Source organism: Pristiophorus japonicus, chromosome 32 (assembly GCF_044704955.1).
Source record: "Pristiophorus japonicus isolate sPriJap1 chromosome 32, sPriJap1.hap1, whole genome shotgun sequence".
Taxonomy (NCBI): domain Eukaryota; kingdom Metazoa; phylum Chordata; class Chondrichthyes; family Pristiophoridae; genus Pristiophorus; species Pristiophorus japonicus.
The window spans coordinates 8,656,181-8,678,281 of NC_092008.1; the positions used below are offsets into that span (position 1 = coordinate 8,656,181).

Consider the following 22,101-nt stretch of genomic DNA (forward strand, 5'->3'; position numbering starts at 1 on the left):
CCTTACCCGCAGCGCCCCTGTCTTCAGCGGCCACTATCTGCAGCGCCTCCTACCTACAGTGCCCTCTACTGGCGGCGCCCCCTATTTGCTGTGCCACTCACCTGCAGCGCCTCCTACCCACAGCGCCCCCCCATCCACAGCACCCCCTACTGCAGCGCCGCCTACCTGCAACACCCCTTATCTGCAATGCCCCCTTACAGCAGCACCCCCTGCCTGCAATGCCCCCTACCTGCAGCGCCCCCTATCAGCAACACCCCCTACCCGCAGCACCCCCTGCCTGCAAAACCCCCTACCGAAGCGCCCCCTACCTGCAGCACTCCCGTTTTGCAGCAACCTCTACCCACAGCACCCCCTACCTGCAGCACCCTCTACCTGCAACACCCCCTACCCACAGCGCCCCTTAGCGGCAGTGCCCCTATCCTCAGCGCCTCCTAACCATAGTGCTCCCTACCCACAGCACCACTACCTGCAGCGCCCCTGACACACAGAGCCCCTACCCTCAGCGCCCCTTAGCGGCATTGCCTCTTCTCATAGCGCCCCCTACCTGCACCACCCCCAACCCCTTAGAGCCACCTAACCACAGCCCCCTCCACATGCAGCATCCCTTACCCACAGCGCCCCCTAACCATAATGTCCCCTACCTGTAGTGCGTGCCCTATCTGCTGTGCCAACCACCCGCAGTGCATCCTTCCCACAGCGCCCCCTACCAACAACGCACCATACCTGCTGTGCCCCCTACCTGCTGCGCCCCCTAACACATGAGCTATTGCTCATTGGTCCCCTTGAAGGATAAGCCACACCCTGAAGTTTCTCTGGAATGTGTAACTGGAACCACCCAGCCCAAGTTCTGACTGAATTTTCAAATTGTAATTTGATCCATTCTGACTTGAAAAGCCGGAGAGGACAGATCTAGAACAATGCAGCAAGAACCACCAAGTTCCAGCCTGTGCAATCTCATGTGGGCGTGGTCCGCCAGGGATGAACAATGAACCTCCTGGAACTGCTGAAAAATTCATTCAAACTAATGTGAGCAGCCTCAAGTTCAGATAGCCTCCGAGCTCTACAATTGGTGGATAAATGGCAATTATTGCATTTCAGGTTAAGTGGACGAATCATTATTTATTAAGAAATAAAAGTATACAGAGCCAAGATCATGGCACTGTTGTGGAAAGAAACCGCATGGAGTCGTGGGTAGGCTTTGTGAGCAACTTTATTATAAGCATGCAGGGGAGAGAAGTTTAGCAAAGCAAAGACTCTCTCCGATCGAACAAAGGCATCAGATTGTATACATGATTGGGCAAAAGCAGAAGCTCGACAATTTACAAAGATAAGAAACGTTCATGTGTGTCTGTGACTGGCAGCTGCTCAGCTGTTGGCTCTGCCCATGTGACAGGTTAATGTCTATGCCCATGTCCCTCTCATAACCAGAACAGAGACTGGGCACATAGGCTTTGAAAGATGCTTTCCATTATCTCAAATGTTTCCGTTTCAAGGCCCTTACATTTCACTTTCAGTGGTTCTTCAACCACCGTATCTGACGACACAAGAGCAACTTAATGGGGTAGAAATTCCAACGTCCCTGTCCCGTATTACGTTTCTACGGATCCGGGAAGGCATCGGAAAAGCCGGTTTTCAGCGCACAATGCGCATGCGCTGAAAACCGGCTTTTCCAATCTGTCGAGCTGGAGCTCGACACATCGTAGTCAGATCGGGAGCGAGGTCATTTGCATGGGCAAGATTGCGAGATTTACATATATCTTGCACGGCAAATGCCCTCAAAAATCTTGCTCCTGAAAAAGCAGGCACATAGCCCACTTTTCCAGGCATAAGAGTTTAAAAATCTATAAAGAACATGATTAAAATTAAAATTAATAACATATTTATGTTAAAACCCTGCCCATTCAGGTAATGTTATTTTAAACCCTAACCCTAACTTTGTTAAAAAAAAAATCGGCAAATGTTTTTTCTTCAAAAAAAATTGATAGCAACTTTAATTTCTATTTGCGTATAACTTACGAATCTCCCACTACAATGAATGAGAAAATACTGACCTGTGATTGGGTGTCCAGGCCCACGTGACTCCTGCGGATATCCCTACGGGCACGCGCGGGCCCAGCTTTTCAGGGAAGTGCGCATTTTATGTCTATTATTCAGTGCTTTGCCCGCGGGGAAGCCCGCGAGTAGGAATTTCTGCCCCATTGTACTTTGTTCTGAACTGCTGAAGCCGGCAGTTTGAACATTTATTGCTTACAAATGGCCAAGCTTCCCAGCATGCCTTGCGGTTACAATGGCTCGTTACTGACATAGCTAAAGCAGCTCATTCACACTTACACGTGATGGAATAACTACAGGTTCTCATCACATCAGCAAATTCAGCAAAGCGACTAGGTGGTCAGCCCCTTAATCCCGCTCCAGACCATCCAGGATCGACCGGCAGTATTAATTCTGTTTCTCTCGCTCCAGAGGCGGCCAGGAACAGCAGTGTTGTTGACCCTGAGGTCATGCCGAGCGATCGAGGCCTTTCACTCGCTGAGGAACACGGCCTTGGTCAGCGTGGATTCCATCACCAGCACCATCTTCACCTCTTCCCCATTCATGTCTGTCAACTCTTCCCTCATCATTTTCTGATTCACCTGCAACATGATCGAAAATCAAAAACCATGCAGCGGCAACAACTGGCACCAGTCCGCGCCTTACCGCAGCGAGTGCTCCCCATCGCAGTCTGAGCGTTTTCGGTTTTTATTTCAGATTTCCAGCACCCGCAATATTTTGCTTTCGTCTCGGCAATACACAATTGGCTCATTGCCGTTTGGGGGACATAGAAACATAGAAAATAGGTGCAGGAGTAGGCCATTCGACTCTTCGAGCCTGCACCACCATTCAATACAATCACGGCTGATCATGCAACCTCTGTACCCCTTTCCTGCTTTCTCTCCATTCCCCTTGATACCTTTAACCGTGAGGGCCACATCTAACTCCCTTTTGAATATATCTAACGAACTGGCCTCAACAACTCTCTGTGGTAGAGAATTCCACAGGTTCATAACTCTCTGAGTGAAGAAGTTTCTCCTCATCTCTTACGGCTAAAAGGATCAAGGGGTATGGAGAGAAAGCAGGAAAGGGGTACTGAGGTGAGTGATCAGCCATGATCATATTGAATGGCGGAGCAGGCTCGAAGGGCCGAATGGCCAACTCCTGCACCTATTTTCTATGTTTCTCTGTTTCTATCTCGGTCCTAAATGGCCTACCCCTTATCCTTAGACTGTGACCTCTGGTTCTGGACTTCCCCAACAGCGGGAACATTCTTCCTGCATCTAACCTGTCTAATCCCGTCAGAATTTTATATGTTTCTATGATTCTTCTAAATTCCAGTGAATATAAGCCTAGTCGATCCAGTCTTTCTTCATATGTCAGTCCTGCCATCCCGGGAATCAGTCTGGTGAACTTCGCTACACTCCCTCACAATAGCAAGAATGTCCTTCCTCAGATTAGGAGACCAAAACTGCACACGATATTCAAGGTGTGGCCTCACTAAGGCCCTGTACAACTGCAGTCAGACCTCCTGTTCCTATACTCAAATCCTCTAGCTATGAAGGCCAACATGCCATTTGCCTTCTTCACCGCCTGTTGTACCTGCATGCCAACTTTCAAATACTGATGTACCATGACACCCAGGTCTCGTTGCACCTCCCCTTTTACTAATCTGTCACCATTCAGATAATATTCTGCCTCTCTGTTTTTGCCACCAAAGTGGATAACCTCACATTTATCCACATTATACTGCATCTGCCATGCATTTGCCCACACACCTAACCTGCCCAAGTCACCCTGCAGCCTCTTAGCCTCCTCCTCACAGCTCACACTGCCACCCAGCTTAGTGTCATCTGCAAACTTGGAGATATTACATTCAATTCCTTCATCCAAATCTGGCATGTAGGCTTTGTATATTGTATAATGTATATTGTATACTATTTATTGTAAATAGCTGGGGTCCCAGCATTGAACCCTGCGGTACCCCACTAGTCACTGCCTGCCATTCTGAAAAGGACCCGTTTATTCCCATTCTTTGCTTCCTGTCTGCCAACCCGTTCTCGATCTGCGTCAGTACAATACCCCCAATACCATGTGCTTTAATTTTGCACACTAATCTCTTGTGTGGGACCTTATCAAAAGCCTTTAGAAAGTCCAAGTGCTGGTTCCCCCCCGGGGTACGGTTATTTTACCGGACCAGTAACCCAGAGACCGCTGAAAGTGGGCGCGGCGTATGCAGGAACGCTCGCGAACCTCCGTGCCGGATTAGCGCTGGCTCCTGAGCCTCCGGCGCCCCGCAGTCTGTGACTCTCGAAAGTGCGCGCCGTCCCCTGTTACCGCCCCGGATGTGGCTGTATGGCCTCGCACCGACAGCGGCAGCAAGAGGAGGCGTTGTGAACTCGGCTGGCCGCTGGGGGAACGGTTTTCAGCTCGCACAACCTTTACCGCTCTGGTGCCTGCCCACAGTTTGTCACGGTTCACTGGTGTGAGATGTCCAAGCCTCCACTGTGTGAGAGTGTTTGGGGCTGTAATGGTAGTCACTGTACAGGGTATTGGTAAGGCCGCACCTGGAGTACTGCGTGCAGTTTTGGTCACCTTACTTAAGGAAGGATATACTAGCTTTGGAGGGGGTACAGAGATGATTCACTAGGCTGATTCCGGAGATGAGAGGGTTACCTTATGATAGATTGAGTAGACTGGGTCTTTAGTCGTTGGAGCTCAGAAGGATGAGGTGTGATCTTATAGAAACATTTAAAATAATGAAAGGGATAGACAAGATAGAGGCAGAGAGGTTGTTTCCACTGGTCAGGGAGACTAGAACTAGGGGGCACAGCCTCAAAATACGGGGGGAGCCAATTTAAAACCGAGTTGAGAAGGAATTTCTTCTCCCAGAGGGTTGTGAATCTGTGGAATTCTCTGCCCAAGGAAGCAGTTGAGGCTAGCTCATTGAATGTATTCAAGTCACAGATAGATAGATTTTTAACCAATAAGGGAATTAAGGGTTACGGGGAGCGGGCGGGTAAGTGGAGCTGAGTCTACGGCCAGATCAGCCATGATCTTGTTGAATGGCGGAGCAGGCTCGAGGGGCTAGATGGCCTTCTCCTGTTCCTAATTCTTATGTTCTTATGTTCTTATGTTCACGCAGGTCGCCGAGCAACACACAACTGCTGACAACTAGCTCCAGCAGCACCATTGGCCCATCCCTATAAGCCAGGGAAGCGGCCTCTGTTACAGTTACCAATACTGCTCGAAATTGTTCAGCGCTCTACCACTGCCGTCCCGCTCCCAGACGTTTGCGCCCCAAGCGAAGGGGTTCATGTTTGAGTTAGCGTTCCACGTCCCTCTAGGAGCGTCGAAGCTGAATATCGCTGGAGGAGGGAACGATTAGCACCTGGCAGGACGTTTCGTCATGTAGCCCGAAAACGTTTGTCACTTTGACGTGACGACGCAGATTTTCCCTCACCTTGACAAACAGGTCAGAGAGGTGCAAAGTCGTCCCAAAGTGTTTGAGCACCTTCTTCATGTGTGTGACCATCAGTGACCCATGGACACCGTCACGGTCACGGTAAGCCACGTAACCTGAAGACACAATCGGACATTGAGATTAATAACCACAAACGGGATGCCTGGAGCGTGACGTAAATATCAAGACTTCAATTTCCCCCCACCCCGGGAAAGGTGCAGCACGTTTACAGAGACAGGGAGGGGCAAGGCCATGAAGTACGAAAGAAGGTAGGAAGGAAAGAAAGACTCCCATTTCTATAGCGCCTTTCACCACCTCAGGCCAACCCAAAGCACTTCACAGCCAATGAGGGACTTTTTGAAGTGCAGTCACTGCTGTAATGTAGGAAACGCAGCAGACAAATTGCGCACAGCAAGCTCCCACAAACAGCAATGAGATGTTGATTGAGGGATAGATATTGGCCCCAGGACACTGGGGAGACCTCGCCCTGCTCTTCTTCCAATACTAGCTGAGGGATCTTTTATGTCCACCTGAGAGGGCAGACGGGACCTCGGAGTAACGTCTCCTCTGAAAGGCAGTACCTCTGACAGTGCTGCACTCAGCAACCCCTCTCCGACAGTGCGGCACTGCCTCAGTACTGCCCCTCCGACAGTGCGGCACTGCCTCAGTACTGCCCCTCCGACAGTGCGGCGCTCACTCAGTACCGCCCCTCCGACAGTGTGGCGCTCCCTCAGTACTGCCCCTCCGACAGTGCGATGCTCCCTCAGTACCGCCCCTCTGACAGTGTGGCACTCCCTCCGTACCGCCCCTCCGACAGTGCAGCGTTCCCTCAGTACCGCCCCTCCGACAGTGCAGCACTCCCTCAGTACTGCCTCTCTGACAGTGCAGCACTCCCTCAGTACTGCCCCTCTGACACTGCAGCACTCCCTCAGTACTGCCCCTCTGACAGTGCAGCACTCCCTCAGTACCGCCCCTCCGACAGTGCGGTGCTCCCTTGAGAAATAAAATCTATGGGGAAATTGCTCAATCTGTGGCTATCTAAAGAAGTTAGGGATAGTATTAGATTAAAAGAAGTGGCTTATAATGTTGCAAAGATAGTAGTGAGCCTGAGGATTCGGAGAGCTGTAGGAACCAGCAAAGAATGACCAAAAATGATTAGGGAAAAGGTATCCTCTTGGAATGCGTGATCATAATATGACTGAATTTCAAATTCAGATGGAGGGTGAGAAAGTTGGATCTCAAACCAGCGTACAAAGTTTAAATAAAGGAGACTATGGAGGTATGAGGGCAGAGTTGGGTAAAGTGGATTGGGAAAATAGATTAAAGTGCAGGACAGTTGATGAACATTGAAGGAGATATTTCACAACTCTCAAGAAAAATATATTCCAGTGAGGAGGAAAAGGTGTAAGAGAAAAGACAGCCATCCGTGGCTAACTAAAGAAATAAAGGACGGTATCCAATTAAAAACAAGGGCATACAAAGTGGCCAAAACTAGTGGGAGGACAGAAGATTGGGAAGCTTTTAAAAGCCAGAAAAGGATGACTAAAAAAATGATTAAGAAATGGAAGATAGACTATGAAGGTAAACTAGCATGAAATATAAAAACAGATGGCAAGAGTTTCTATAGGTATATAAAAAGGAAAAGAGTGGCGAAAGAGTTGGTCCCTTAGAGGACGAGACCGGGGAATTAGTAATGGGGAACAGGTAGATGGCCAAAACTCTGAACAAATATTTTGTATCAGTCTTTACGGTAGAGGACACTAACAATATTCTGACAGTGGATAGTCAAGGGGTTATAGCAGGGAGGAACTGAACACAATCACTAGAGGTGATACTCAGTAAGATAATGGGGCTAAAGGCACATAAATCCCTTGGACCTGATGGCTTTCACCCAAGAGTCTTAAGAGAAGTAGTGGCAGGGATTGTGGATGCATTGGTTATAATTTGCCAAAATTCCCTGGATTCTGTGGATGGAGATTAGAGATAGTAAGGGGAAAAAGTCACTGGTGGGCATAGTTTATAGGCCCCCAAATAATAACTTCACGGTGGGGCAGGCAATAATCAAGGGCATAATGGAGGCATGTGAAAAAGGAACAGCAGTAATCATGGGGGATTTTAACCTACATATCGATTGGTGAAATCAAATCGCACGGTGAAGCCTGGAGGAGGAATTCATAGAATGCATACGGGATTGTTTCTTAGAACAGTATGTTACAGAACTTACAAGGGAGCAAGCTATCTTAGATCTGGTCCTGTGTAATGAGACAGGAATAATAAACAATCTCCGAGTAAAAGATCCTCTCGGAATGAGTGATCACAGTATGGTTGAATTTGTAATACAGATTGAGGGTGAGGAAGTAGTGTCTCAAACGAGCGTACTATGCTTAAACAAAGGGGACTACAGTGGGATGAGGGCAGAGTTGGCTAAAGTAGACTGCAAACATAGACTAAACAGTGGCACAATTGAGGAACAGTGGAAGACTTTTAAGGAGCTCTTTCATAGTGCTCAACAAAAATATATTCCAGTGAAAAAAAAGGGCGGTAAGAGAAGCGATAACCAGCCGTGGATAACCAAGGAAATAAAGGAGAGTATAAAATTAAAAACCAATACATATAAGGTGGCCAAGGTTAGTGGGAAAATAGGAGATTGGGAAAATTTTAAACAACAGCAAAGAATGACTAAGAAAGCAATAAAGAAAGGAAAGATAGATTACGAAGGTAAACTGGCGCAAAACATAAAAACCGATAGTAAAAGCTTTTACCGATATATAAAACGGAAAAGAGTGACTAAAGTAAATGTTGGTCCCTTGGAAGATGAGAAGGGGGATTTAATAATGGGAAATGTGGAAATGGCTGAGACCTTAAACAATTATTTTGCTTCGGTCTTCACAGTAGAAGACACAAATACCATGCCAAAAATTGCTGGTCACAGGAATGTGGGAAGGGAGGACCTTGAGATAATCACTATCACTAGGGGGGTAGTGCTGGACAGGCTAATGGGACTCAAGGTAGACAAGTCCCCTGGTCCTGATGAAATGCATTCCAGGGTATTAAAAGAGATGGCAGAAGTTATAGCAGATGCATTCGTTATAATCTACCAAAATCCTCTGGACTCTGGGGAGGTACCAGCAGATTGGAAAGCAGCTAATGAAACACCTCTGTTTAAAAAAGGGGGCAGACAAAAGGCAGGTTACTATAGGCCGGTTAGTTTAACATCTGTAGTGGGGAAAATGTTTGAAACTATCATTAAGGAAGAAATAGCGGGACATCTAGATAGGAATAGTGTAATCAAGCAGATGCAGCATGGATTCATGAAGGGGAAATCATGTTTAACTAATTTACTGGAATTCTTTGAGGATATAACGAGCATGGTGGATAGAGGTGTACTGATGGATGTGGTGTATTTAGATTTCCAAAAGGCATTCGATAAGGTGCCACACAAAAGGTTACTGCAGAAGATAAAGGTACGCGGAGTCAGAGAAAATGTATTAGCATGGATAGAGAATTGGCTGGCTAACAGAAAGCAGAGAGTCAGGATAAATGGGTCCTTTTCCGGTTGAAAATCGGTGGTTAGTGGTGTGCCACAGGGATCGGTGCTGGGACCACAACTGTTTACAATATACATAGATTACCTGGAAGAGGGGACAGAGTGTAGTGTAACAAAATTTGCAGATGACACAAAGATTAGTGGGAAAGCGGGTTGTATAGAGGACACAGAGAGGCTGCAAAGAGATTTAGATAGGTTAAGCGAATGGGCTAAGGTTTGGCAGATGCAATACAATGTCGGAAAGTGTGAGCTCATCTACCTTGGGAAAAAAAAAACAGTAAAAGGGAATATTATTTGAATGGGGAGAAATTACAACATGCTGCGGTGCAGAGGGACCTGGGGGTCCTTGTGCATGAATCCCAAAAAGTTAGTTTGCAGGTGCAGCAGGTAATCAGAAAGGCAAATGGAATGTTGGCCTTCATTGCGAGAGGGATGGAGTACAAAAGCAGGGAGGTCCTGCTGCAACTGTATAGGGTATTGGTGAGGCCGCACCTGGAGTACTGCGTGCAGTTTTGGTCACCTTACTTAAGGAAGGATATACTAGCTTTGGAGGGGGTACAGAGATGATTCACTAGGCTGATTCCGGAGATGAGAGGGTTACCTTATGATAGATTGAGTAGACTGGGTCTTTAGTCGTTGGAGCTCAGAAGGATGAAGTGTGATCTTATAGAAACATTTAAAATAATGAAAGGGATAGACAAGATAGAGGCAGAGAGGTTGTTTCCACTGGTAGGGGAGACTAGAACTAGGGGGCACAGCCTCAAAATACAGGGGAGCCAATTTAAAACCGAGTTGAGAAGGAATTTCTTCTCCCAGAGGGTTGTGAATCTGTGGAATTCTCTGCCCAAGGAAGCAGTTGAGGCCAGCTCATTGAATGTATTCAAGTCACAGATAGATAGATTTTTAACCAATAAGGGAATTAAGGGTTACTGGGAGCGGGCGGGTAAGTGGAGCTGAGTCCACGACCAGATCAGCCATGATCTCGTTGAATGGCGGAGCAGGCTCGAGGGGCTAGATGGCCTTCTCCTGTTCCTAATTCTTATGTTCTTATGTTCTTATGTCCCAGCAGATTGGAAAATTGCAAATGTAATGCCCCTATTTTAAAAAAGGAGGCAGTCTAAAAGCAGAAAACTATAGACCAGTTAGCCTAACATCTGTGGTTGGGAAAATGTTCGAGTCCATTATTAAAGAAGCAGTAGCAGGACATTTGGAAAAGCAAAATTCGGTCAGGCAGAGTCAGCATGGTTTTATGAAGGGGAAGTCATGATTGACAAATTTGCTGGAATTCTTTTAGGATGTAACGAACAGGGTGGATAAAGGGGAACCAGTGGATGTGATGTATTTGGACTTCCAGAAGGCATTTGACAAGGTGCCACATAAAAGGTTACTACACAAGATAAAAGTTCACGGTGTTGGGGATAATATATTAGCATGGATAGAGGATTGGCTAACTAACAGAAAACAGAGAGTCGGGATAAATGGTTCATTCTCGGGCTGGCAATCAGTAACTAGTGGGGTGCCGCAGGGATCAGTGCTGGGACCCCAACTATTTACAATCTATATTAACGACTTAGAAGAAGGGACTGAGTGTAACTTCGCCAAGTTTGCTGATGACACAAAGATGGGAGGAAAAACAACATGTGAGGAGGACACAAAAAATCTGCAGAAGGACATAGACAGGCTAAGTGAGTGGGCAAAATGTTGTCAGATGGAGTATAATGTTGGAAAGTGTGAGGTCATGCACTTGGGCAGAAAAAAAATCAAAGAGCAAGTTATTATTTAAATGGAGAAAGATTGCAAAGTGCTGCAGTACAGTGGGACCTATGGGTACTTGTGCATAAAACACAAAAGGTTAGTATGCAGGTACAGCAATGGAATCTTGGCCTTTATTGCAAAGGGGATGGAGTATAAAAGCAGAGAAATCTTGCTACAGTTATACAGGGTATTGTTGAGGCCACACCTGGAATACTACATGCAGTTGGAGGCAGTTCAAAGAAGGTTCACTCGGTTGATTTCGGAGATGAGGAGATTGACTTATGAGGAAAGGTTGAGTAGGTTGGGCCTCTACTCATTGTAATTCAAAAGAATAATGTAATTCAGAAGAAACGTATAAGATAATGAGGGGGCTTGACAAGGTAGATGCAGAGAGGATGTTTTCACTGATGGGGGAGACTAGAACTAGGGGGCATAATCTTAGAATAAGGGGCCACCCATTTAAAACTGTGATGAGGAGAAATTTCTTCTCTCAGAGGGTTGCAAATCTGTGGAATTCGCTGCCTCAGAGAGCTGCGGAAGCTGGAACATTGAATAAATTTAAGACAGAAATAGACAGTTTCTTAAACGATAAGATGTTATGGGGAGCGGGCAGGGAAGTGGAGCTGAGTCCATGATCGGATCAGCCATGATCGTATTAAATGGCGGAGCAGGCTCGAGGGGCCGTATGGCTTACTCCTTCTCTTATTTCTTATGTTCTTATGTTCTTAAAATAGAATATCAGAGAAAATTAGCAAGAAATATAAAAACAGATTATAAGAGCTTCTACAAGAGTGTAAAAAGGAAGAGAGTAGCAAAAGTAAATGTTGGCCCCTTAGAGGCAGAGACAGGAGAATTATATTGGGGAACAAGGAAATGGCAGAGGCTTTAAACAAATGTTTTGTATCTGTCTTCACAGTAGAAGGCACAAAAAGCATACCTAAAATGTTGGGTTACCAAGGGCCTAATGAGAGCGAGGAACTTAAAGTAATTAATATCAGTAGATAAAGTACTGGAGAAACTAATGGGACTAAAAGCTGACAAATCCCCTGGACCTGATGGCCTACATCCTGGGGTTCTAAAAGAGGTGGCTGCAGAGATAGTGGATGCATTGTTTGTGATCTCCCAAAATTCCATACATTCTAGAACGGACCCAGCAAATTGGAAGGTAGCAAATGTAACATCGCTATTCAAGAAAGGAAGGAGAGAGAAAACGGGGAACAACAGGCCAGTTAGCCTGACATCAGTTGTTGGGAAAATACTGGAATCCATTGCTAAGGAAGTGGTATCAGGGCACTTAGAAAATCATAACATGATTAGGCAGAGTCAACATGGTTTTATGAAAGGGAAATCATGTTGAGGATGTAACTAGCAGGGTAGATAAAGGGGAACCAGTGGATATAGTATATTTGGATTTCCAAAAGGCATTCGATAAGGTGCCACATAAAAGATTGTTCAGCAAGATAAGGGCTTATGGGGTTAGGGGTAAGGTCTTAGCATGGATAAAGGATTGGTTAACGGATAGAGTAGGGATAAACAGGTCATTTTCAGATTGGCCGGCTGTAAATAATGGGGTGCCGCAGGGATCAGTGCTGGGGCCTCAGCTATTTACAATCTATATTAATGACTTGGATGAAGGGACCGAGTGTAATGTATCCAAGTTTGCTGACGATACAAAGCTAGGTGGGAAAGTAAGATGTGAGGAGGATGCAAAGGGATATAGACTGGTTAAGTGAGTGGGCAATAAGGTGGCAGATGGAGTATAATGTAGGGAAATGTGAGGTTGTTCACTTCGGTAGAAAGAATAGAAAAATAATATTTTTTAAATGGTGAGAAAGGATGAAATGTTGGTATAGAGAGAGATTTGCGTGTCCTCGTACAAGAACACAGAGTTAGTGTGCAGGTACAGCAAGTGATCAGGAAGGCAAATGGAATGTTGGTCTTTATTGCAAGAGGGATGGAGTATAAAAGCAGAGAAGTCTTGCTACAACTGTACAGAGTATTGGTGAGGCCACACCTGGAGTACTGCGTACAGTTTTGGTTTCCATAATTTAAGGAAGGATACACTTGCATTGGAGGCTGTTCAGAGGAGGTTCACTCGGTTGATTCCGGAGAGGAGGGGATTGATTTATGAGGAAAGGTTGAGCAGGTTGGGCCTCTACTCATTGGAGTTCAGAAGAATGAGAGGTGATCTCATCGAAACATACAAGATAATGAGGGGGCTTTACAAGGTGGATGCAGAGAGGATGTTTCCACCGATGGGGGAGACTAAAACTAGGGGGCATGATCTTAGAATAAGGGGCCGCCCATTTAAAACTGAGATGAGGAGGAATTTCTTCTCTGAGAGGGTTGTAAATCTGTGGGATTCTCTGCCCCAGAGAGCTGTGGAAGCTGGGACATTGAATATATTTAAGGTGGAGATAGACAGATTTTTGAACACTGGGGAGTGAAGGGTTATGGGGAGCGGGCAGGGAAGTGGAGCCGAGTCCATGATCGGATCAGCCATGATCTTATTAAATGGCGGAGCAGGCTCAAAGGGCCAAATGGCCGACTCCTGCTCCTATTTCTTATGTTCTTATGAATCATAACGCCGGTCCGCTTGTGGAGGGGTGGGGGGGGCGGCTCGGGACAGATAGAATGTAATGTACTAACCAGGTTGAGCAGGGTACACGATAAAGGTATCGGACAATGTCGGCAGCTTGATTGGCTCCGATGGTTGTCTGTCTTCTCCAATGTCAGCACCATAGTCTTCTTTATCTGTTCAAACAAAAAGATATTCGAAAGCAATCCTCTTCGCAAGACTCCCGTCTGCAGAATCTGTCTCGAGCGCGCTGCAACGTGTCAGGATTATGAAAACGATAAACACCAGCAGAGCGCACTTCCCACTGGGAATCTGGGGTTTCCCGACAAACAGGAGCTGGGATTTACCAGCATCAGCCAAGTTAACAAAACTTCACATGGCAATTACACTCTGACTGACCTCAGCGAGGGCTAATTATCTCCATACTGAGTCCCTGAACAGTGGCTTTACAGGGACAGGCCAGGTTTAACACAGCTCAAATGTGACCATCTTACACCAGAATGCACGCTGCCAGTGAGCAATTCCACAGGGTATCAGCTACACTTCCGTAACGTGACATATTTCAACACATTTTCCAGCCGTCATTTTCCGACATTGAATCTCATGTATTTTTCTATTCATTTTGTACACATCAAAGTTATAACACTAGATTGGAATCGAGCAGACCAGGGCGGGTTCAGCACAGGGTTAGATACAGAGGAAAGCTCCCTTTACACTGTCTCCATCAAACACTCCCAGGGCAGGTACAGCACGGGTTAGATACAGAGTAAAGCTCCCTCTACACTGTCTCCATCAAACACTCCCAGGGCAGGTACAGCACGGGGCTAGATACAGAGTAAAGCTCCCTCTACACTGTCTCCATCAAACACTCCCAGGGCAGGTACAGCACGGGGCTAGATACAGAGTAAAGCTCCCTCTACACTATCCCATCAAACACTCCCAGGGCAAGTACAGCACAGGGTTAGATACAGAGTAAAGCTCCCTCTACACTGTCCCATCAAACACTCCCAGGTCAGGTACAGCATGGGGTTAGATACAGAGTAAAGCTCCCTCTACACTGTCCCCATCAAACACTCTCAGGGCAGGTACAGGGGGATAGATACAGAGTAAAGCTCCCTCTACACTGTCCCATCAAACACTCCCAGGGCAGGTACAGCACGGGGTTAGATACAGAGTAAAGCTCCCTCTACACTGTCTTCATCAAACACTCCCAGGGCAGGTGCAGCACGGGGTTCGATACAGAGTGTAATGTCTGTGAGCTTGTAATGTTTGTAGCGCCACACTGTGGATGTGGACATATTGTGTACTGCAAGTGCAGAGTTAATCATTAAACAGAACCAGGCAGGTTCCGGTGAGTTCCGAGAGAGTTGCCTGCCTTGTTAGGAGCTGTGTGTGCTGATCTCTGTGAATATATCATATTTGCCGACGGAAGATGGGATTTTTTGGATGATTTAAAGCTTAAATTTTGTTGGTGAAGTATTCAGCCAGCCGACAGAGAGACTTTGGAAGTTTCTGTCTTTGAAAAAAGCTACAAAATCCGAGGTAAAATACAGCACACGGTGTGATCAGCTAGAGATTAAAATGGCAAGTGTATTGGGGTATTTGGGTGAATATAGACATGACCGGGAATGTTTTAAAGCATATGTGGATCGGCTAGATATGTATTTCACTGCAAATAACATAATCAAAGTTCCAGACAATGCAGTCCAGAATCGGGCTGTGTTGGAACGTAAGAAAGTGATCTTCTTATCGGAGGCAAGTCCGGCATTATACGAAACCTTTGTAAATCTGCTTGTGCCTGATGAGCCAAAGGACACAATGCTTAAAGAGATTTTAACAAAGTTGGAGCAGCACTATAACCCCAAACCGTTAGAAATTGCTGAAAGCTATCGTTTCGAGATTCGGAATCAAAAGGCTGATGAAAGTATCAGTGATTACATCGTTGCATTAGAGAAGTTATCGATGCACTGTAATTTTGGAAACTTTCAAAACCGAGCATTACAGGGTTGTTTTGTTTGTGGGGTAAAAAATGCAGTTATTGACGACAGATGACTTGACTTTTGAGATTGCTTGTCAGACAGCAAGGTCGATGGGCATGGCCGAACAATATTCCCGAGAATTAAATAATAATTACGGTCGTCAGTCAACTGAGGTAAATCACCTGCAGGTTCAAGGTAAAAGACAAGCATGGCCGAAAGTCTCAGAAACTGGAAATTCTAACAGAGCGTCGAAGTCGTGCTATAGGTGCCTGGGACAACACATTGTTCAAAGTTGTCCATACATGAAGGCAGAGTGTTTCTTCTGCAGGAAGACTGGGCATCTTGCGAAGGCATGCCGACTGAAGGGTAAACCAGCTTTTAAAACTGAGTCCAGCATTCAAAGCTATGAGTAGAAATCCCAAGAGACTACATAGCATGGAAGAACAACAACAGGACGAGGAGATGTTAGAGTTACACGTCATCAGGAGCACGAGGATAATGGACAGCGATTCGGAAAGCATCAAAATCCACATAGATATTGCGGGATTCAAGATACCAATGGAAATTGACACGGGTGCATCCGTGAGTGTAGTACCGGAGTCACTATATCACGACAAATTGCGTGATTTTCAACTGGAGAAATCCAAGATAGAGCTGCGAGGCTACTCGGGAGAGAAAATTCCTGTGGTTGGTCATATCACCGTACCGGTGAAATATAAAGATCAATTTCAGAACTTTCCTCTAATAGTATTGAAAGGAGGCAAGCCTGACATGTTAGGAAGCTGTGTGTGCTGTGCCCTGTGAAGATATCACACAGATTAAAGCTCTCTTTACACTGTCCCATCAAACACTCTCAGGGCAGGTACAGCATGGGTTTAGATACACAGTAAAGCTCCCTCTACACTGTCCCATCAAACACTCCCAGGGCAGGTACAGCACGAGGTTAGATACAGAGTAAAGCTCCCTCTACACTGTCCCATCAAACACTCCCAGGGCAGGTACAGCACGGGGTTAGATACAGAGTAAAGCTCCCTCTACACTGTCCCATCAAACACTTCCAGGGCAGGTACAACACGGGGTTAGATACAGAGTAAAGCTCCCTCTACACTGTCCCATCAAAAGCTCCCAGGGCAGGTACAACACGGGGTTAGATACAGAGTAAAGCTCCCTCTACACTGTCCCTATCAAACACTCCCAGGGCAGGTACAGCACAGGGTTAGATACAGAGTAAAGCTCCCTCTACACTGTCCCTATCAAACACTCCCAGGGCAGGTACAGCACGGGGTTAGATACAGAGTAAAGCTCCCTCTACACTGTCCCATCAAACACTCCCAGGGCAGGTACAGCACGGGTTAGATACAGAGTAAAGCTCCCTCTACACTGCCCCATCAAACCAAGTTGCTATTCCTTACTGTTATGTATGCAACACTAGGTAACCTGTATCATACCGCCACCAGAGGACATAGCTGTTGGAGTTCCAAGGGATCCCAGCATCCCTTGGGAGCACTGTATATAAGCAGGCCTCCCATGCTGTAACAGCACTCTGGAGTTTGAATAAAGGAGCTAAGGTCACACTTACTCATGTCTACAGTGCTCAGTTACATTACTTTTATTATGAGCGTAACAACTGGCGACGAGATAACGAACAACCACGCGAAAATGCAGAGAACTTTTGGTATCCAGGAGAAATTCTCAGAGGGGTATGATTGGGAGACCTTTGTGGCGAGACTTGACCAATACTTCGTGGCCAATGAGCTGGAAGGGGACGAGAACGCTGCCAAACGAAGGCCGATCCTCCTCACCGTGTGTGGGGCAACAACCTACGGCCTCATGAAGAATCTTCTAGCTCCGGTGAAACCAACAACCAAATCCTATGAAGAACTGTGTACGCTGGTCAGTGAGCACCTAAATCCGAAGGAAAGCGTTTTGATGGCAAGGTATTGATTTTACGCGTGTCAGCGGTCTGAAGGCCAGGAAGTGGCGGGCCACGTCGCCGAACTAAGGCGCCTTGCAGGACATTGCGAATTCGATGGATTCCTGGAGCATATGCTAAGAGACCTTTTTGTGCTTGGCATTGGCTATGAGGTTATCCTTCACAAACTATTGACTGTTGAAACACCAAACCTGAGCAAAGCCATAATGATAGCCCAGGCAGTTATGTCCACCAGCGATAACACCAAACAAATTTCGCAGCACAAAGAGGTTTTGGCAAGTACTGTACACAAAGTAACGTCGTTTTCAGGCAGAAATGCATATGGCAGAACGTACACGCCTGCAGCTGCACGACCTCAGATGACCCAGAGTCCGCCATCAAATGTTAATGCGAGGCAGTTAACACCTTGTTGACGCTGCGGAGGTGATCATCGAGCCCATCAATGCCGCTTCAAACACTATGTGTGCAAAGGCTGTGGAACAATGGGACACCTGCAGTGAATGTGCAGACGAGCTGCAAACCCTGCAAACCACCACGTTGCAGAGGAGGATCGATCCATGGCGGATCAGACTGAACTAGCGACTCGAACCGAGGAGGCAGAAGTGTACGGGGTGCACACCTTCACCACGAAATGTCCACCGATCATGTTAAAAGTCAAAATGGACGGAATTCCAGTATCCATGGAACTGGACACAGGTGCGAGTCAGTCTATCATGAGCAAAAAGGCCTTTGACAGGCTGTGGTGCAACAAGCCACACAGGCCCAAGCTTAGCCCCGTTCACACCAAGCTAAGAACTTACACTAAAGAGCTGATTCCTGTTACTGGCAGCGCAGCAGTAAAAGTCTCCTATGATGGAGCGGTGCACGAACTCCCACTATGGATTATACCAGGAGATGGCCCCACACTGTTCGGCAGAAGCTGGCTGGTAAAAATCTGCTGGAACTGGGACGACATCCGAGCGCTTTCGTCCGTCGATGACATCTCATGTGCCCAGGCTCTGAGCAGATTTCCATCGTTGTTTGAGCCAGGCATCGGAAGTTTCTCGGGGGCGAAGGTGCAGATCCATTTGGTTCCCGGAACGCGACCCATCCACCACAAGGCACGGGTGGTGCGATATATGATGCGAGAGAAAGTGAAAATTGAGCTGGACAGGCTGCAGCGAGAAGACATCATCGCGCCGGTGGAGTTCAACGAGTGAGCCAGTCCAATTGTTCCAGTTCTCAAAAGCGATGGCGCGATCAGAATTTGTGGGGACTATAAAGTAACGATTAACCATTTTTCGCTACAGGACCAGTACCCGCTACCCAAGGCAGACGACCTATTTGCGACCCTGGCTGGAGGAAAGACGTTCACCAAGTTGGACCTGACCTCGGCCTACATGACGCAGGAGCTGGAGGAATCTTCGAACGGCCTCACCTGAACAGGCACAAAGGTTTGTTCATCTACAACAGATGTCCGTTTGGGATTTTATCAGCTGCGGCAATTTTTCAAAAGAACATGGAGAGCCTGCTAAAGTCGCACCGTGGTTTTCCAGGACGACTGGTTGGGACACCATCGAACATTTGAAGAACCTGGAAGAGGTTCTAAATCGGCTAGATTGCGTGGGACTCAGGTTGAAACGCTCAAAGTGTGTTTTCCTGGTGCCAGAGGTCGAGTTCTTAGGGAGAAGAATCGCGGCAGATGGCATCAGACCCACCGACGCCAAGACGGAGGCCATCAAGAACGCGCCAAGATCACAGAACGTGACGGAGCCTCAGTCATTCCTGGGACTCTTCAAGTATTTTGGTAATTTCCTACTCGAGTTATGCACCTTGCTAGAACCCCTACATGTGCTGCTCTGCAAGGGAGATGACTGGGTAAGGGGGAAATCACAAGAGGCTGCATTTGAGAAAGCCAGAAATCTGTTATGTTCCAACAAATTGCTTGTTCTGTATAACACATGTAAACGTTTAGTGCTAGCTTGTGATGCATCTTTGTACGGGTTCGGGTGTGTGTTGCAACAAGCTAACGAATCGGGAACTTTGCAACCGGTCAGCTATGCGTCCAGGAGTTTGTCAAAGGCCGAAGGGGCCTACAGCATGATTGAAAAAGAAGCTCGGACGTGCGTTTACAGGGTGGAAAAAAATGCACCAGTTTCTGTTTGGTCTCAAGTTTGAGCTAGAAACTGATCATAAGTCGCTTATATCGCTATTCTCAGAGAGCAAAGGGATTAACACCAATGCCTCTGCCCGCATCCAAAGATGGGCGCTCACACTGTCTGCATATAACTATATCATCCACCACAGACCAGGCACAGAGAACTGCGCCGATGCTCCCAGTCGGCTACCATTGCCCACCACCGGGGTGGAAATGGCACAGCCTGCAGACTTGCTCTTGGTGATGGATGCATTTGAAAACGAAAAGTCCCCCGTTACGGCCCGCCAGATCAGGACCTGGACCAGCCAGGATCCTTTACTGTCCCTTGTAAAAAAATCTGTCTCCTCCATGGGAGCTCGGCCAGCATCCTAGCAGAGATGCATGAAGAGATCAAGCCGTTCCAGCGGCGCAAAGATGAAATGTCCATACAGGCGGACTGTCTTCTGTGGGGCAATCGCGTGATTTTGCCTAAGAAAGGCAGGAAAACATTCATATGCGACCTACACAGTACCCACCCAGGCATAGTAATGATGAAAGCCATAGCCAGATCCCATGTGTGCTGGCGGGGCATCGACTCAGATTTGGAGTCATGCGTGCGCCAGTGCAACACTTGCTCTCAACTGAGCAATGCGCCCAGAGAGGCACCGCTAAGTTTGTGGTCATGGCCCCCCAAACCGTGGTCGAGGATCCACGTTGACTTTGATGGCCCGATTCTAGGCAAAATGTTTTTGGTTGTTGTGGATGCTTATTCAAAATGGATTGAGTGTGTATTAATGTCTGTAAGCAGGTCCACCGCCACCATCGAGAGCTTACGAGCCATGTTTGCCACACGCAGCCTGCCCGATGTCCTAGTCAGCGACAATGGGCCGTGTTTCACCAGTGCTGAATTCAAGGAATTCATGACCTGCAATGAGATCAAGCACGTCACATCTGCCCCGTTCAAGCCTGCATCCAACGGCCAGGCAGAACGGGCAGTCCAAACCATCAAGCAAAGCTTGAAACGTGTGTCGGAAGGCTCCCTGCAGACCCGCCTGTCCCGAGTCCTGCTCAGCTACCGCACCAGACCCCACTCGCTCACCGGGGTTCCCCCCAGCCGAGCTGCTCATGAAAAGGACGCTCAAAACAAGGCTCTCTCTTGTCCACCCTGATCTCCGTGATCACACCGGCGCAAACTTGTCACGTGATATTGAAGTCAATGACCTTGTATTTGTACTCAACTGTGGACATGGTCCCAAATGGCTTGCAGGCACTGTCATAGCCAAAGAAGGGAGTAGGGTGTTTCAGGTCAAACTGGCCAATGGACTAACGTGCAGAAAGCATTTGGACCAAACCAAATTCTGGTTCACTAACAGCCACGAGCAACCCGAAGAGGACACCGCCAACTTCGACCCTCCAACACACACACAACTAGCAACAGGCACCACGCTCGACCATGAAGCTGAACTCACCATCCCCGGCAGCCCAGCATTTAGACGAAGGGATTAAATGCAGTATCTCCAAATTTGCGGATGACACTAAGTTGGGTGGCAGTGTGAGCTGCGAGGAGGATGCTATTAGGCTGCAGAGTGACTTGGATAGGTTAGGTGAGTGGGCAAATGCATGGCAGATGAAGTATAATGTGGATAAATGTGAGGTTATCCACTTTGGTGGTAAAAACAGAGAGACAGACTATTATCTGAATGGTGACAGATTAGGAAAAGGGAAGGTGCAACGAGACCTGGGTGTCATGGTACATCAGTCATTGAAGGTTAGCATGCAGGTACAGCAGGCAGTTAAGAAAGCAAATGGTATGTTGGCCTTCATAGCGAGGGGATTTGAATACAGGGGCAGGGAGGTGTTGCTACAGTTGTACAGGGCCTTGGTGAGGCCACACCTGGAGTATTGTGTACAGTTTTGGTCTCCTAACTTGAGGAAGGACATTCTTGCTATTGAGGGAGTGCAGCGAAGATTCACCAGACTGATTCCCGGGATGGCGGGACTGACCTATCAAGAAAGACTGGATCAATTGGGCTTGTATTCACTGGAGTTCAGAAGAATGAGAGGGGACCTCATAGAAACGTTTAAAATTCTGACGGGTTTAGACAGGTTAGATGCAGGAAGAATGTTCCCAATGTTGGGGAAGTCCAGAACCAGGGGTCACAGTCTGAGGATAAGGAGTAAGCCATTTAGGACCGAGATGAGGAGGAATTTCTTCACCCAGAGAGTGGTGAACCTGTGGAATTCTCTACCACAGAAAGTTGTTGAGGCCAATTCACTAAATATATTCAAAAGGGAGTTAGATGAAGTCCTTACTACTCGGGGGATCAAGGGTTATGGCGAGAAAGCAGGAAGGGGGTACTGAAGTTTCATGTTCAGCCATGAACTCATTGAATGGCGGTGCAGGCTAGAAGGGCTGAATGGTCTGCTCCTGCACCTATTTTCTATGTTTCTATGTTTCTATGCCCAGCGAAGAACCAACCAACTCACCCACACCTGCATTTGTACCGAGACGATCCGCAAGCGAGCAAAGAGCCCCAGATCGTCTCACCCTGTAAATAAGTGTACTATTGACTTTGGGAGGGAGTGATGTTATGTATGAAACCCTCGGTAACCTGTATCATACCACACCAGAGAGCCTACCTGTTGGAGCCCAAGGGATCCCAGCATCCCTTGGGAGCACTGTATATAAGCAAGCCTCC

General features: G+C 47.2%; 1 protein-coding gene across 2 annotated transcripts in view; it reads right to left on the minus strand.

Annotated features, from left to right (window-relative positions):
• Positions 1 to 1,192: 1,192 nt before the first annotated feature.
• LOC139240613 (caspase-14-like) overlaps positions 1,193 to 22,101 on the minus strand; it is a 49,665-nt gene continuing 28,756 nt past the window's right edge. For both annotated transcript variants that reach the window (XM_070869168.1, XM_070869167.1), the window contains exons 5-7: positions 13,446 to 13,550; positions 5,495 to 5,610; positions 1,193 to 2,633 (exon numbers count right to left, since the gene is read on the minus strand). In XM_070869168.1, the coding sequence (XP_070725269.1) occupies positions 2,523 to 2,633; positions 5,495 to 5,610; positions 13,446 to 13,550 (332 nt within the window). In that variant the 3' untranslated portion in view covers positions 1,193 to 2,522. The remainder of the gene's footprint in view (positions 2,634 to 5,494; positions 5,611 to 13,445; positions 13,551 to 22,101) is intronic.